Raw genomic sequence first — 18,182 nt, 5'->3', positions numbered from 1 at the left:
TCCTTTTTGTCATGGCTGCAATAAACCTACCGACCTACCGTAGTCCTACTCCAGATGTAAACCTGCCCTTGTGAGGCCTGACACGGAGTTCTCTGGAGTTTATGGCAATGCTTCTCCCATAAATATTTCTTTGAGAAGAAAAATATCTCTATTAATTTAAGTACTGTGGATCAGTCCTGTTCTGCATGAGACAAGACAGGCAGGACTGAGAAACAGCTACCAAGCAGGACGGAGGCAATAGCAGTATGTGCTTGCAGGAAAGGGAAAAGCAGTAAGTGCTTGTAGGAAAAATGACAGCGACCTGGTTAAGGGTATTGTGATTTTTGGTTTTAAAAAGGAGAACTTACTGGTGACAAAAACCAAAGAGAACTCATTATTTTTGAAGCGACTTACGCATTCCAAGACAGACAAGACAAGCTTAACAGAAATGAACTTATCTTTATTACTTTTTAAACTCTTGATTTAAAAAACACCCCCAAGCTGCAGAAATAACGCACCACAATTTTAACAACAGTTTTTTCCACTGAATAATACTATACAAGTGGTTTTTTTCTGTGACAATCTTGTTTGGGTCTTTCAAATCACTAATGCACTTACAGAGAGTTAAATCTTATCCTTTATGGTCAAGCTTAAATACTGCCCTGTATATTATAATTGATGTATTAAACTCTGCAGCCCGCCCTTTTGTGAGTGTCCAAAAGGACTCTGAGCAGGCTTCAAGGCGTCCCTGACTGTTTCGCTTTTTAATCCACTTTTCTCTGCGTTGTTTGCTATAGGAGTTTTTGGCTAGCCAGCTAGCCAGTAATGTCAAAAACAAAGAAATGATAAGTATTGTGGTGTGTAACCTCAAAACCTGGCTCCTTGCCACTTTTTCGGCTCGCACGCTATTCAGGCAACAAGTCAGCCAGCTTCTTGTCTTAAAAGATTTGCATAAGCAAACTATCAGAAATGATCAGAGCTGCTTTAACTGCTTTTGCCAGCTATTTCTCGCTACGGAGCCGCTTAATTAGAAGGTGTTGGTACCTGATGATACGTTAATGGGTTATGACTGTGAATACACAGTGTCTTGAGTTGAGAATTCCTATGCTGCGTGTAAATTGAGTTTTTATTTGTGGCCAGATAGAAAAACAAATGCTAGTGGCCAAACTGTTCTGTAAAACATTCAGGTGCTTGCAGTAGAGGCCTGTAGAGTAGAGTCATTTGTTGAGAGGGATGTCAAAAGTTTGTGGTGTTTTCCAACAATTTTGTGTTTAGTGGGTGGGGAAAAAATTACAGTTTATATTAAGGGGGTAGGCAGGGATCAAGGGGCATAGTAGGAAAAGCAACCAGCAAAGCATGTACGTTAAAGCAGCCTCCCAAACACTCATGTTTTATTGTCACCCTGCTGCTTGTTGGTTTACCTGTAGGCCCGTTTCCAAACTGTCAGCACAAGGTGTGAGAGCGTGGGTGTTTAGAATATGAGCTTCTATATTTTATATCCTGTTGTTAGGATGTAATGCTATTTCATTTCAGTGTGGAAGCCACGATATCATCTTTTTTAACACATATGCTGAAAAGCCAGAATAATGCTACTTTAGAGCGAATATCTCGTGTTTTAACAGCCAGATGATTTAGTCCCCAGGTACTGTTTTCATTTAAAAATCTCCTAAGTGTATTGTTATCCACAAAAGTTACATCGTATATTTTTACATCTTATTTTTAAATCCAAGTATTTCATGCATGTATTTTGACACTAGCTACTGACAGCAGTCGTTGTCTTCATACGTCTATAGATCAGCTTTACTCAATCCATGTTGTGGGTGGTCCCAGCATCTCTTACAAGCCCCTACCTCTGTTGTTCAGTTAGGTGTTGCTGAGGAACCACTGCGATTTACAGAGCACCGGTTTGAGGTTGCTCAGTCACAAGCTAGTTCAGCAGTGGCCGTGGGAATGGTTATCACCTCTGTGTGTAAAGCTGGATGCAGCAGTTCTTGCACCTGCTTTCCCTGACCCCTTGAACTCCCCAGCACCTACAGGATGAGTTGTATAGCTATTTGGTGAGTAGACTGGGGGACTGACCTGGATGAAAGTAATTTTGCACCAAGTGGTTAGTTTTTCCTGGGGAGTCATTTTGTGCTATAATAAGAGACTGCACCCCAGGAACAGTACAGGAGAAAGAAGCCCTTAGGGGTCAGCATTGCTGTCAAAACCCCTGTATTACCAAACCACAGGGTTACCTTTTGTGCTCCCCACTTGAGTCCTGATGCAACAAAGAGAAAGCGAGATGGGACTATCAACATGCTGAGATTAGGAATGTAAGTAACTCCTCACCATAGAAGAACGGATCCAAAACGTGCCCAGGATCTGAACAATTTAGGTCTTTAAATACTTGCTGATTTCATCCTTGTTTCTGATGTTCTTATTTGCATCCCAGCTTGGACTATTCTGGTACTTGAATTTCAGTCAAAAGTCCTTCAATACCACTTTCCACAATGGTAAGACTTAGATGGATTCAAGTGCAGATCACAAACTGACTCAGTTTGGCTTAATTGTTTGTTGTAAAACCACGTGGTCACATGTGTCAGTCAGCACAGGCTACCATTTTCAGTAGTGCACCCCTTAATTTTTGTGAGAGAGAACGTCCTGATTTGCTGTTACACCCCACCAGTAACCTACAGCAAAGCACTCAACCCTAATAGGATGGGGATGGTAAGGGTGACTGGAGAAAGGGGAATCGGATTCAAGGATGACCTAACTTGATGAAAGCCTGAAAGCGCAAAGCGACTTGCTGGGCAGGTTTCATGGCAGATCCGCATTGCTCCGGTGCACCGCACTGAGCTGCAGCTCATAAGCAAAGTTTTATTTCCAGCCGCTGTATCTGACTGGTAAGGTAGTACATACCCTGTGTCTGTGGCTAGCACAGCAGCAATGGTACTTCAAGGGAAAAGACCCAAATAAGAGAGCATCCAGTAACACATGCCAATTACAACTTCAATTTATTCTTTATCAATCTATTTAGACTTACAATGGGAAGGAGGAAGTGGGAAATAAATGGCAGTAGCGCAGCTAGTTGAAGGACATAATGGTTCATTTACCTTTTCTGCCTCAGTCCCCGCTTCTAGCTGCTGCTTCTGTTTAATGCAGATCTGCCCCACTTTAGCCAGGAGCTCGTGTGGGTGAATGAAGACTCGAGAGCTCAACAGGAAAGTGAAGATGTAAGTCCTCTGTGGAAATAGAGAGAGAAGAAAAAAAAAAAAGTGAATAACTTTAGGGAAAAAAAAAAAAAGTCTTCCTTTTGAAAAAACTATTCCATAAACCACAAATGTAACTTCTATTCACTTAAGACATTTTATAATTTTTCCTGTCTCCAGAGACGTGGTGGTCTTTTCTAGCTGTGTTAAAAGGAAATGCTGTAGGTTTCAAGGCTGTTAATGTGGTGTTTTCACATTGCCAAATCACTTCCCTTTAAAATGCCAAACTTAATATGCTAAACTAGTCATCACTCACCAAAAAGACAAATGAAATATGCCCAATGCAGGGCGTCACGCCTCTCCAGCACTACTATTTCTGCTGCTTTGTTTCTTTAAGAGTGATTGTTTTTCACTGAGCTGCAGAAAACCACTTCATGTGTATTCCAAACCACAGCTGTAATTTCTTTATGTACAGGGTTTTTTTGTTCCTTTTTCCCACAATCACTGACACAAGCTTTAGCTTAGATTGGGGCCATATGACAATAATTTAGTTTTAAGCTCGACTTTACTTATTTGGGGCCTGTTTCACAGTCTTGTGAGTAAAAACACTGCTAATAAATGCCAACAATTATTATTTCTCACAAGAAATAGCCTCTCCGTTTGTATTTTAAAAGCTGTAATGCATCCCATTCTGAATCGTACTCTGGACAGTTTAGTCGAGGTGAGAATGCCTTCATGTCTTAGTCTTGGTTCAGTGTTTGAAACTTGCCTTCTGTGTTTGAATGTGATTGCTGCAGTAATGACAGTAGCATCTCATAAGCACTTCTGTTTTTCCTCTAGGCTTTGTGACAAAATATGGAGTTAGGAAATAGCAGGGGATCTTCCTGACAATGGATTTCAATTAACCTTTGTTACGTTTGCAGTGTGCACTGTTACTTCACACTGTGGTTTTAGAAATGCGATGTGGTAGGCCATAGCCAAGTGTGCATATAAACAGTCAATGTGCGCATCTACCGCTTTGGACAGGGCAAGTAAATTGAGACATCTAAAAACCTGAGACCAGTTGTCTAAAATGTGGCATCTCTAGTATCAGCTATATCTGGCTAATCTACCGAATTCTGCTGCTTGCAGTCTCTAACAAACGCCCATCGTAAAATAATAATGGTATCTTTAGGACTCCAAAAAAGGTTATGGGGTTTATCTCTCTAATCACAACAAAATGTGCTATTAATGAAAAATGTTTCTACTTCTAAAGTACTCAGTGTGCTCTACAATATAAATTTAGCACTAAACTCCACTAAATATCAGAAGGGTAAAAAGGAATGTGGTTTTTGGTGGTTCTTTTTTTAAAAAAAAAACAAATTAACTAGAAGTCACAGGGTTCTGGAAGTGAGTGTAATAGATTAAGGATATATATATATATCTACTTAGCATCCAACTCTGTCCTGAGCTAATGAAAGAACAGAGTGAAGTGTGACACAGCACAGATATTTGAAATGCTCATTCTGATTTGAAGCTCTTATTAGCACGGTGGTTCATGTATTAAATTAGCAATAGCACTAATTCTGTACAATCAAACCTGGGGATAATCCATAGTCTTTGCCTTGCCTGTTGTTTATGAATAGAAGAAGAGAGGAGAAGGGTTAACTGGATGGACAGTTTGGGTCAGGTTCTTGAGTGGTGCTTCCACTGATGCCTACAGAAGATGGACAGCTGGGGCCACCTAACAATTGGGCTCTTGGTGACTTTGAGCAGGTGGCCAGGGCAGCGGCGGGATACCGACAGTGTGGCTTCTCTTCTTGATGGCATGGTTGCAAACATCCCACACAAGTGAACACTGGGAAAACTTAAGAAAATGGGCTTCTGTTTGGTATTTTGTTTATGTATGTCTCCAGAATTTCAGCATTTATATTTACATTTACAATGACAAAAAACTTGAAGTTCATTAATTTAAAAAAGATATTCAATGCAGCTCTTACACCTGCATCTGGAAACGGTTGATGACATAGTGTCAGCTTTGGAGAAGCCTTATAAAAATCTATAGTAGTGTGTGCGGTGTGTTATGGGCACTAGAACGAGGCTGAAGAGCTAACCTGATTCACAAAAGGGGACTTGGTTGTGTTATGGGAAAACACATCAGATCTTTTATTCTTACGTATGTGAGCACGATCCCTAAACTGGCACACTCCTCATTCAGAATGAAAGCAAAAGAATAGTGTTGGGTTGTGAGATTATTTTGTTTGTGTTTTAAACTATGGCTGGTTATGCCCTGTTACTTTTTGGAGACAGCTTCTGTGTTCATGTCTATCAGTGTTGTCCCTGAACTTAAAACTATGAGTCTGGATTATGAGGGAAAGGAATTTAGCTGCTGCGTATGTCAGCTGTCACTGGATTGTGTGAAAATTTCTGTTCTGGAAACATGAAGCACCTCTCACATCCCTTCGCCACGTTTTTTGGGGGGAGTTAAGTAATTGACTAGCAGGGAACCACAACTTGAGCCACACTGCCCTGCCAGTGACCTTTCCTCTGATAAGCTGGAACACATTTTTTTAAGGAAAGGTGTAATTTTGCTTCTCGTACTAATTCCAGCGTTGGTCTCCTTGGTGGAAGTTTGTGTGGTGTGGGACAGTGTTTTATCCAGAGTGACTCTGAGAAAGGCCCACTCAGAGTATTGTTTCCCTATTGTTATACTGTAAGAAAAGTGTGACCTGGATGACCTGTGCTTTTATTTGGTTTCTTTGATAGTGTTTTATGTGATGTTCAGAAAAGTGCCAGACTGGCAAAATGCAGGAAGATACATGACCATAAAAGTACATACTCGCAGTTTCAGGCTTCCTGATGGGCCTCTGTAATCAGTAGTATCGGTACTGGACCAATGCAATGCTTTTCCAGGCAACACTGGACTACTAGGTTTTAGAAACAAATGACTGTTACTTCTGGAACCCATCTGCTGCATTGTTATTCTGTTTATTTGTTTGTTTTCAAAGTCACTTAACTGGAACTAGGTTCGGTACTTTGGAAAACGAAATTGTTCCATTATGGTCAATCAAGATACGCTGGTTTACGAGATACTGGTATCTAATTGTGGGGCGGTGTGGTGTGTTTTGATGCTTTTATTGCTTATAAACAAGGAATAATGCAATTAAGAACAAAATTAAAAATGATAGGTCTGACAGTAGTGTTGACCCCCCCCCATCTCCTTGCCTCTCTGCTAACAGCCGCTCCCTATCCAATAAAGAAAATTGTGGCTGAATGAAGCCATACATTTCAGCTTAGCAGTAAGTCTCAGGGGTTAGCAACACAGTTGTTTTGGATAAGAAATATTGCATACTAATGTCACATGCCTTATCTAAATCAAGGATTTCTGTGACTTATTGCACCTGTACTGCGATACACATACATGCTAAATGTTATAACTGTAAAAAACCTACACTGTCGCATAGGCCGTCCCCTAATCATGCAGACGATGGTTTGGAGAAGGAAATTTAGCTATGAAGCTAGCTGGTTTGACAAGGAACGATTAAAATATGCTTTCATAAGCTATGAGATTGAAAGTTAAGCTCCATTTATCCTACAAAAGTGACAGGTATTTGGGAGGGGAGGAGGAAAAAAAAAATCCTTTCTGCACTTGGAACAACGTAAGCTGACACAAAAGGGGCTTGTGCTTACAAGAGAATAAGAAGCCAGATTCCTTTAATGCCTAAAGTTGTTGCTAAGAGATGAGCTGAATTATATTTAAGAAAAAAAAAAAAGTTGCAAGTGCACAAGACTAAAGAAGGAATTGTTACTCTCTGACCCAAGAATGCACTGATGTCTTCTCAAGGAGGGGGAAAAAAAAATATTTTCTTTGTGTGCTTACTGCTCATTCTGTAACTTCTTGTTTATGAAATATTTTCTTGAAACATTTTCTTGCTTGGGCACAAGGGTTGCAGACGGGTACATTCCATTCCTAACCTTCCGAACTCCTCCGTCTCATGAGTATACATTTTCCTATGTGCTGAACAAGTCCCTGTACACAAACAAGCCTCAAAAGAGCAGTGCACAAACGTAGGCCCTTATCTTCCCTGTCCTCCCTTGCCTGTCTCATGTTCTGCCAACATGGCAAATTTGCCTTTGCAACCAGCACAGAAAGATACTCTGTGTTTGCTTTCTCCCCCACCCTCTTTTTCTTTCTTTTTTTTTTTTCTTCTTCCCTGTCCAGAAGGTTGCTGTGATCTTTAGCTTAATGTCCACACAGACAGAAAGGCCTTCTAAGTGTTGTTGTCACATCCAAATGTTTGGATTAGTACTGCGACTTATAGATAGATCACTGAAACTAAGGTTATCTCTGCTAATGTTACCGATCGCTTCTCTTGGTGCCAATTAAGTGGTGATGCCTTACTCCCCTTCTTTGCATGTACAGGCAGAGTCCCAAGACTGAGAGGTGTTTATACCTTTCTCTTGAACATAGTGTTGGTGACTCTTCTGACAGGATATCAGTGTAAATGGTTATCACTCTAACCCTCTGTGTCAATCTTCCTAAAAATAGAAATGAGCATGAAATAAAGTATAAACACACAACTGAACCGCAATAGAAAACTCTGATCTGAAGATGACTCAAATCCAGTTCATTCTTTGTTGTTCAAAGCTTATTTATCTACTTATTTTATAATTAATCCTTTCAGCTAAATTGGGTGATCTGATTTAACTGAAAGAACGTGTCCTGCTGTAGAGGAGATGAATTTGATTTAATGCTGTTTTCCATCTCTTTTTCCCTGGAGTTCCCTTGATTGTTTCTGTTGCATAGCTCTCAGCTGTCAGCTCACTGTCTATTTAAACTGCAGCTTCCCAGGGCAGGGTCCATGACCGCTCGGTTTGTAGTGCTCCCTCGCACGGGGTATAGGACGGCGCCGTGGAAACTAGCAGCTAGTTCCGAAGCAAGCTGTAGACCCCTTAATTTATGCTCACTTTATGGAACCATTTTCAGAGTAGCTGTGTTATAAACAGAATAGCAGGTTACAAGTTACAATAAGGGATGTGTGATGTGTGTTAGCAGCTGCTGCAAAAAATTAGCTATAGTTCAGCAATCCAGGCAGCAAGTAACTATATTCTAGTGTCACACAAAAGCCAAGGAAATGACTCCGTGGAAGCCTTAACTACAGTAGCCTAAAGCTATTCCACTGGTACGCCGCAACAGCCCTACCTGCTGCTTTCCTCTGCGCGTCTGTACTACAAGGTGTATTTGGGGGCAGGGAGCAGAGCTTTAATGTCTAATGATGGTTATCCCTGTGCCTTATAAAGGACTTGGTACTAAACATCTGTCAAAGGTAGTGCAGTTGTATGTTAGCTGTACTTCAATGCAAGGTTTAGGATTACTTTTGAACTAGAATATTAAAACATCCTGGGTTTGCTTTTCTTGATCTTCCACTGATGATCGTTGGCAATTCTGCTGCTTCTACCCACTGAACTGTCATATGGGGAGTCCCTTTTTTGTGCATGGCGATCATGAAGATGGGTGGTGTATGCGTGGGAGCTCGGAGCAACTTTATCATGACTGATGTGAAACCACAGTAAGAAGTTCCACATGAATTAGTGGGAAACATACAGCAAGATACAGCACAGCCCACTACTGCAAACATTAAGTTCAAGATACAAGTTAATAGCAATTGCAATTTCCCACCCCGTTGCTAGTCTTCACAAAGACCTGGGATGTTTCTGCCATAGCTGCCACTTTTTCAGAGCTCAGACAGAATATAGTATACAGCCTCTCTGATCTTTGGCAACTTGTTTAAATAACATCTTTCATTAATGGGTACAAGGGGTAATTTCAAGTGATAAAGTGATCTCTTAATAATATCCTAGGTTCAGAATCTTATTGCATGCCCTGGAGTTACAAGTAGTATTTACTTCAGAGGACTACACTGAGGATGTTTAATCAGTTGCAAAATCATTTTCAGGCTTGAGAACATATATTATTACAGTACTGGCCCATTAAAATGTCTTGAGAAAGAAAGCATTTTAATTAAAATCTATTTTTGGGGCTTTTTTTTTCCTTTTTTTTTTTTCTGATGGCCTAACTAGGAGATGCATAGAAAATTAAGGGGAAAAAATAATAATACTAGAGCTGATTTTGGGTCTGCTTCCCTAGGTAGAAGCTGGTTAGTAGTTAATCTTGGCTGCATTAGAGCTAAAGCAGCTTAAGAGGGATTGAAAATTCTGTGGCGAATGCTGCTTTTAATTGGTTCTTAAGGCACCCGTTTGGGTTCAACAGGGCTTCACCTTTCTAACAAGTGTTCTCGTTTAAAAACAGAAAGGAGAGCACCCCCATCGAGCAACATCTTCAGTGAATGAATATTGCAAGCAAAATGAATGCATGTTTCATTCCTGAATCAGATGGAAGTAGAATTTCTTGAGGAAGCACCAATCCAGATACTAATGCAGGAAAACCACCATGGGAAGAAAAAACCAACCCTTCAGTGGCTACTTACATCTGGATAATAGTCCATAGTGGGCACCAGGCGCTCTATCAAGGCCTCCAGTGATCCAGAAACAAGGTTCCCATCCTGATAAACAGGGTCCACACACCTTTCTCCCATATCTGGCTGCACTTGCCCACTACAACTGGAACCAAGCATGCTGGAAAATATTGGCGTCTGGGGCATAGTTTCCTGTAGAAGTGGAGAGAAAATAAAAGTAAAGAAAAAAAAAAAAAAGAGAGGGTTAAGCTTTCTTTCAGGATGTCTTATGTGTGGGTTTTACAGAGGCATACATTAAACACAATTACATATTTGACTGAACGCAGCTTGGGTATTTGAACTGAGTTCTGAACCCGAGCAGTCACACATCTGTAAGCTGGCTTGGGGTTTGAAGTGCACTTTAAGCTATGTCACCAAGGCTGTAGATGCAGAAGCTGAAAGAATTTTCTTCGCTGTACTTGATTTCTCCTTTCTCGTCCGTTTTCCCCTGGCTTTTAATGCATAAAATCATACCAGGATGAAAATGCAAAATGCTCTCTGAGATAGTGAAGCAGTGCTTTACTGAACAAGCAAACAAATACTGTGCTGTAATGTCCCTCTTTTTACTCTTTTTGAAGTCAGATCTTTGGCTAAAATACTTCACTTGTGATGATAAATCCTTTACTGCTTCTGTAGCTAGACGTAATCCAGGTCTCGATAGAAGTGCATCTCCTGCACACAGATGCCACTGCTAACAGTGGGGGACATACCATCTGAACAAAACCGCCTTTTTTTTGGTACACAAAACCATGAACTGGGTGGAACAGAATGCTGTGACATATAATATACAACGCCAATAACAGTCTCTTTGGAGATTTTTGCTTAAGAAACAAACCTGCTCTAGCAACACAAAAACCACGCAAAGGTTTGGGGTTTCCACCTCCCTTCCCTTGGCCACAAGCTCTCAGTAATACCCTAGTTACCAACTGTGAGTAAACTGTGGGGGTGGGTTGGTTGTTTTAAACTGGCTACAGTTTAAATATATGCAGAAGGCTAAACAAAACAATTTACTACTGCTTGCAAAGGTTGAAAATACTATTCTGCATCAGTATCAAAACAGTCCCCCCTTGCTGCTGAAACAGTTAAGACTGCTCAGAAGGTGCAGGGAAGAGAAGGCAGCCGTGATGCTTTAGCTGCTGTCTCACCCTCTATGCAACAAACATTGTCGTGCTCTGGAACGCACTTGTGTAGATGAAAACAGATTAGGCCGGTACCACTACCTTTAAACTTGACAGCTGGTCCTATCAGCACGCATGTCTTACACAAAAGTCCTTTCTTTCTGTTCAGTAATTTTCCAAAAACTAGTTTAAGAACTGAAAATCTTAAATGCTGTAAGGGGTTTTGTAGGTTTGGGGTTTTTTGGTTTTTTTTTTTTTTTTTTTTTTAATATTTTTAGGCAGCACTTGAAACAATTGCAGAACAAACCGGTACTTCGTATTCTTTTAACACAAGGCACGTCTTCCTCTCAAAGTTGCAAAAGTCATTGTTCATGTTTACAACCTGGGATACACATTTTTTTTTCTGGTTTTAAGCTCAGATGAATCCTAGGTGTGCTGGTACGGAAAAAATGCCAGCATTAACAGTACTTGCTCATCAAGGTGACAGGCTTAGTTACACGTCAGGCTGGTAAACAGAACTGCTTGTGGCTTTAACCAGCAGAACTTTGTGTTAGTATGTTATACAGATACAAGGGAAGCGTAATTCCCTGTTAAGTTAAATTGTATCAGCTGTTTCACGGTGACCAAGGAGGCTGTTCTGAGGAGCAGAGTTCAGTTTCAGAAGTTCATGACATAGAGTCACGTAAAACAGAAAACGCAGGATCTAATAGTGTATCAAAAGCAATGAAAAATGACAATGCCGCACGAACTGGCGTTGAGGCTACTCCGTACCTCACAGACCTATCTGTCAGGCCTGAGCTGCGCGGCGCCGTGACGAGCCGCTGGCGCACACGAAGCCGCCAGCTTTGCTATGCACACTATGTAACTCGCCAGTAATTTGGGGTTTTTTTCCCTTTTAAGGGCCATAGCGATAAAGCCGCTTCCCGGGCTGGACGGGCTGTGACGGGCGCTCCCGGCTCCTAACGGGGAGCTGCGCCGGGCTCTCGGGGAGGACAGCGGCCGGCGGAGCCCCCGCTGAAACGGTGCTTCACCCCGCCGGGGCCGCCGAGTGTTTGAACTCCTGTGAGCGGCTCACGGGCGCACCGGGTCTCCTTTCAAGACCCTGCTGGGAGCAGCCGCAGCGCTCCCCGCCGGTGCCGACCCCCCCCGTTGCCCCCGGGTCCCCCCCGCGCCGGGGATGCGCAGCCCCCCGGGGGTGGGCGCTCAGCACCGCCGGCGGCAGCCGCAGCGCTCCGGCCCCTGCGAACCCCCGCGTGTCTTGGGGACCCTCCGCACCGGCAGAGACCCCGGCTACTCGGCGGCGGCGCCCTCAGGCAGCACCTGCCCCCCCCCGGCGGCGGTGCCCAGCCGTGCCCGCGGCGCCGGGCATCCCCCGCCGGCCGCTCCCCGGCCCCGCCGCAGGGAAGTTGTGAGGCGAGCCCGCCCGTCCTTCGGACCGCGACGGGGGCTCCCCCGCACCGCCCCGCACCGCCGCCACCCCGGGGCTCTGCCCCGCCGCGCGCTCCCCGTGTCCGTGTTCCCCCCCCCCCCCCCGCGGTGCCTGCGCACGCCGGGTGGGGTGCGCGTGTGTCGCGGCGGCAGCGACCGACCGACCCCCCGCGCTTACCCTCATTTTCCTGGGCGACGTGTACATGCGCGTGGGCAGGGCGGCAGCGCCGGCGGCCCCGCGGCTGTGACAGCTCTGCCCGCCCGTGCCCGCGCTGCCGCCCGCCGGCCCGCCCCGCGCCCGCCGCCCGTGACGTCACGGCCCAGCGCGGCGCCCCGTTGGCTGCGCGCGAGCGTGGCCGGTTCAAACGGAGCCGGGGCAACGGCGCGGGGGGCGCGTGCCTGCGGGGGGCGTCCCCGCCGGGGCGAGGGGAGCGGGGCCAGCGCTGCTCCGGGGGCTGCTGCTTGTAGCAAGGGCGGCTTGTTATTTTTAAAACACTTGATATTTCAGGGGGGGTTGGTTGGTTTTGGTTGGTTTGTTTGTTTATTTTTTATTTGTATTGTTTCTGTTTGCTTGGGTTTTGGTTTGGGTTTTTTTTGTTTGGTTGGTTTGTTTTTTGTTTTTTTTTTTTTTTCCTTTGGTTTGTTTTTGTTTTTTTTTTTTTTTTTTTTTCTTAAGTGGCCAGCCTGCTCGCTTTTTATGCCCCAAGCGCTCCGTGAATTTCCAAAAGCTCCTCGCCTGTGTGCGCTGTTCCACCTGCCGTGGGGCCCCCCCTGCCATGCCGGAGGGACCCGGGCAGCGTGCCGTGGGGCAGGCAGCCGTGGGGCAGGCCGCCGTGGGGCAGGCAGGCAGCGGGTCCTGAGGGCCACGCTCCTCATGCGGCATGGCCTCGTGCGAGGCTGGGTGGGAGACGTGGCCCAAGAGGTTCGGGACACGATTCACCCTGTTAAACTGTTTGTGCCGGCACCCGTGGCAGCACCCGCTGTAATTACTGAGGGATGCCGCCCAACCCTCCCTGCTAATAATTGTTTATATTCTTCTTTCTGCTGGAGTTGTTTCTCTTTTCAAATAGCCCGAGCACAGTCATCTGGGCTGGTCCTGGACCCTGGGGCTGGCGCTGGACCAGCCCTGTTGTCCCACATGCAGGCTCAGGTGTGTATCTAGAGCCTGGTCTCCCATGGAAACGCCCGGTGGGTACATCTGCGTGTCCCACAAACCCCCTCGCATTTGCAGCCTTCCTGCATATTTTTCTCATTTTACTTCAATTGTTATGTTTTAGTATTTGCCCTGCTGTCTCCAGGCATTCATTAATTTTATTTTTTTATTAAACTTATTGATTTAATGGCTCTGAATATGCAGCAGAAGGCTTTGCTGGTTTCCATGGTGATTAATGTGGGAAAAGCCTTTTTGGAAGTAAATATGCCAGTCTAGGTAGGTGGGCAGGGCAAACCAATTTGGGAACATGCACATACTCTAGAGCATAAGAAGAAATACATTTGTATTTGCTCACCGTGTGAAGACAAGCACTGTCATCCATCCTAAACACGCAGTAATTTTAAAAAGATTTGTAGCTACTCATAATCTTTACTGTTTGCCTACTAAATTCCTTCATCATTTCTTGATCATCTTGACAGATCAGCTAGAGAGTTTATTTTCCTGATCTTAAGTGAGCTTTTTCTCTTAAATGACAGCTCAAAAAGTCGGTCCTTTTCATCCCTGCTAAATCTGCTTTGCTCTTAATCTCACTCCCATATCTCAGCTGTGCACTACAACCTTTCGAGCGTGCAGGTGTTGTAGCAGATCTGATACCTGTTTACTCTGAGGCTCTCCCCAGTTAGAGCACGCTGCCTGCCTTGGGTACCAAGGAAGTCCCAGGAGGCATGAGCTCTGAATCCAGCCGTGGTCCGACCTGCTGCAGTACCCTATTGGGACGTTAGTGTGTAACGCTAGGGGAGCGTGAGGGACAAGTTTTGTTGAGTCTTGTTCAGACATCTTTAAGAACTTTGTAGGGTTATCGAAAGCAGGAGGTAGGAATTCATGGCCTAACACTGTATAATAAATATAATAATATTCCTTTCTCAAGGCTACAAACACCTCTTAATAACTCATCTAACGTTTGCTGCTAAGAACACCACCAGCAAGCCTACAGATTAAGTGTGCATGAAAAACAAGTATCAGATCTCATTCTGTTTCTGTACTAATCTGTTTTCCCACCTTACTCAAACATTTGCTGAGACTTGTAGAAGTATATGTCCATTAATCTTAGCAAAACATACATAGGTAATTGAGCTCTAGCCACAGATCCAATCTGTTGTAAAAACAATCCCTGATCTTTTTGTTTGTTTGGGTTTTTGTTTTTTTTGATGTCAGTAATTAGATCTATCCTGTTACTGGAACTAAGAAACCTAGGACTTCAGAAACATTCTAATAGAATTAAGGAAAACTATAATAGTTAGGGATGCTTTCCACCCAGAGCCATATACCTGCACTCTGCTCTGTATGTAAAGGCCTGTTATACCACTGCACAATAAGCACCGTGAGGAGATCTAGGGTTTCGACCAAGGTTTGAAATAGCTGATGGACTGTACTTCTTCCTCAGAATACAGATGGCATAGGAACTGATTCTTGCCATAGTTGGATTAAAAAACCCAATGTAATCTACGTAGAGGCAAATGGCTGAGACTTACCCTGTTCTCTACAGTTCCTTATGTTGTGCTTATTGGCACCATATCAAAGTGTTTTCCATAGTTCTTCATTCTGCAGTCCAGCATGTTCTATTTAGATTTTTTTTTTGTATGCATGTATAAGCAGAGGGGTATGCATATATATCGTTTATATACATACCTACGTATGTATATATAAATGATGGGGTGTGCATTAAAGAATGCAAATTCAGGGAAATGGATTTCTTTTCTTTTCTAGCATACATGATGCTTAGTTTTGGGTTTGCTGTATTTAGTAGTGTTGCAATTTTGTTGGAAAGGCAACTTTTTGCCTTTTTTGACTTTAAAAGTCAAAGAAGCTAAAAACCTGAATTCAGTTGCTATAACAGATGAATCATGTTACCCTTTTATTTCCATTTCTCTTTCTGTAGAGTGTGGATGATGACATTTAGCTATCTATATTTCGAGTGTTGAAATCTGTTGATACAGAAACTCTTTAAGGTCCAATTGTTTTTGCAGTTATGTAAGTTCTCTTCCTCAACAAATTGCTTGCACTTTGGAGAGGTTTTCATTAGCCATTGCCACATTTACTGGTGGGTGGACCCTAGAGCAAGTTTAATCAGCAGAGCTTGTACTTGTTCTGTAGCTTTCTTTTGAGGCAACACTGCTGTGGTTCAATCAAGCTGGTCAGAGGAGGATCTTGCTGCAGAGTGAGTCAGCAGCAGTCACGTCATGACTGTCTCAGTCTTGAAGGTTGCTTCAGCCTCTCTTATACTGGCTATACATCAGTATAACATGTTCTGTTATCTTAGGATTAATGAATTGGATTGGCTTTTGCAGTGTCTGGGTTCTATTCCTGCCTGCGCTACAGACTTGCTGGACAAATTGTTTAATCCCACTGTGCCTCAGTATTCATCTGTGAGATGTTGATAAGGATGTTTTCATGCTTTTGCACTTACTGTGTATGTTTTTATATTTGGACAGTAAGTTTTTGCTTTACTGTGTTTGAATTTAATTTCCTCATACATTTACATCTCCTCTTAAGTGGAAAGTTGCTGGCCAAAAACTTGGTAAAACTAAGGAATATTAGCAAAGAAAAATGGATGAAAGTGAAGGAGAAATCAATTTGAGAGAGATGTAAGAGTCAGGGAGGAAGAAATGAGATTTTTCCACTGGTCTTAGAAAACAACGTTTTGGATACAACTTACTCAAATGTGCTTGTGTGTATGTTTTGAATTGTAACTGTACTTAAGAAAAGCAAGTAATTACAGATGTCATCAATGCTGACCTGATGCTAAAAACTGCAAGTATAAAGGAACTCTCCTAAAAATGCTGTCTTAGGAGCTTTTGTTGTCAAGCTACTCAAATCACTTGTTGATCACCTTCCACATAGACCTGGTTATTATTAACATTTGGTTTCATTTAACAGAGTATGTCAACATGATTTAAAGTCCCAGTATCTGCAGCAAAGAGGGAGAAAAGCAGAGGAGTCAGCTTGGAAAGTGAACTTGATTGTGTTTGGCATTCCTCATAGTGTTGATTATATAACAAAATGGGAATTAAAATTGCAAATTATATTCATGGATTTTATTGATTGATGGCCTTGGTTACAGACCGGAGTATTATTATCTGGACCTGAAATAAATAATTTGTCCAGGAAATGCCATTTAACTCCACAAATAGTAACAACAGTGGCCTCAGATGAAGCTTTTGCATGGACACAAGCTAGTATGGACCATTTGTAAGAATTTCTAATTTAAGGAGTAGAATGTAGAGCTTTAAAGCCTCAGAGAAATATCTTTAGGGGATGTTAGGTTTTTGGTTTTATTTGTAGGGCTGCACAGATGTTCAAGGCTTCCTTGTTGCATACAAATTTTAAGATTTGAAAGCTGTTCTCAAACCGCTTTCAGATTACTATGAAGATTTCTAAATTTCAGAGATTCATGCCACAGAATAACATGGTGGCACATTAATAACTTGTCAGCAGATGGGAGTGGGAGAAAAGAGTTTCAAATCGTGGTTCTGAACTGAGTAAAGCTTTTTAAGCTTGAGACTTGAAGTAAGGTTAAATGCACTAATCATCAGTCTGTGTTTATTATTGACCATGCCTTTGCTGCTGTCTCTGACCTGGGACACGATAGATCTTTCCACTTAATAGTTATGTCAGAGCCAATGAATGTTGTAGTTTGAAAATGGCATTTTCCATTTTTAAAATGTTTTGCTGATGAGGTCTTGACCAGGTCTACCACTGAGATATCCAGCAATTTTCAGAGCAAACCAAGCTGAAAATACAAGAACGACTTAAGATGTGGTTCACCACTATGTCTGTTTTCAGTTCTACCTGAAAGGGAGAATTACTTGTGAAAATTCCGTTACGTATCTCTGGAGCAAGCTATGTTTTCACTGGCATGTGGTCAGCCCTCTGACACCACTGATGATAACTGCTGAGCAGTGTGAAACTGATTTTTCACTGATGTTCAGTACTGTAGCTCCCCCTTGGATTGAAGGGAAAGCCCTTCCCCAGGATTTAGAGAGGATGTGGTGCTAATCCTCAGGTTTTTGTGTCTTTGCCAAAATAAGAGATTTAGCATAATCTGACACAAGTTGCCTATGATACTGGTGTGTGGCTGTTAGTTAGCGACTGAGATTTTAATGGGTTTTTTTTGGCACAGCTGCCTGAAGTTCACTTGTAGTCAGATTTGTTCCTGATTTTCATGGATAATTTGGTCACAGAATTCTGTAATTTTTAGGAGTGATGTTGCCTAGTAATTAAGATTTAAGGTAATCCAGTTGGGAAACAGCACTGCAGTAGACTGTGGATGTCCTTATTATATTCTCTATTGTTGTGGACAAATTAGCTTTGGGTGTTGTGTGTCTGGGTTGTTTTTTTTTTGGTTTTTTTTTTATTATTATTATTTAAAAAAAACGAAATAAAAAGGGTACTCCTCATTTGAATCAATGATGTAACATCTTACAGGGGTCTGAGGACCTCAGATCATTTAAATGTGTAGGAGAGCTAGTCAGAGTGAATGAAATGAAAAGATCTTGGGAAGAGATCACTGGCTTAGCCTGTTCTGCTTAAAGGAACTGCTACAACTTGTCATGCATAAATGACAATTCAGGCAATCAGGCTGTAGTTAAACAGCTGCTTCTACTATAGTTTTAGATTCATTCCATTCTTATACGTGTTATATGTTTCTGGAGATGGAGTCTGCTCACTGTTTCTCATGTCCTGTTTTCCAAAAAAAGGGCAGAAAAAAAATCATTGAAAAGCTAGTTTCAATGTTTGTGATTCAGTCTGATTTTGAATA

General features: G+C 42.7%; 1 protein-coding gene across 3 annotated transcripts in view; it reads right to left on the bottom strand.

The window, feature by feature from the left end:
* The window catches only part of RASGEF1A (RasGEF domain family member 1A), a 54,148-nt gene that overhangs the window by 14,569 nt on the left and 21,397 nt on the right, over positions 1–18,182 (bottom strand). The window contains exons 1-3 of one of the 3 annotated variants that reach the window (XM_056351115.1): positions 12,389–12,826; positions 9,638–9,817; positions 3,075–3,203 (exon numbers count right to left, since the gene is read on the bottom strand). In XM_056351115.1, coding sequence (XP_056207090.1) covers positions 3,075–3,203; positions 9,638–9,817; positions 12,389–12,415 — 336 coding nt within the window. In that variant the 5' untranslated portion in view covers positions 12,416–12,826. Of the gene's footprint in view, positions 1–3,074; positions 3,204–9,637; positions 9,818–12,388; positions 12,827–18,182 lie in introns of those variants that run through there. The other 2 variants (XM_056351118.1, XM_056351116.1) reach the window with 2 other exon arrangements.

The sequence above is a fragment of the Falco biarmicus genome, chromosome 9, assembly GCF_023638135.1.
Source record: "Falco biarmicus isolate bFalBia1 chromosome 9, bFalBia1.pri, whole genome shotgun sequence".
Lineage (NCBI taxonomy): Eukaryota > Metazoa > Chordata > Aves > Falconiformes > Falconidae > Falco > Falco biarmicus.
The sequence above is the reverse complement of the archived record's forward strand: the minus strand, read 5'-3'. Positions and strand labels throughout refer to the sequence as shown.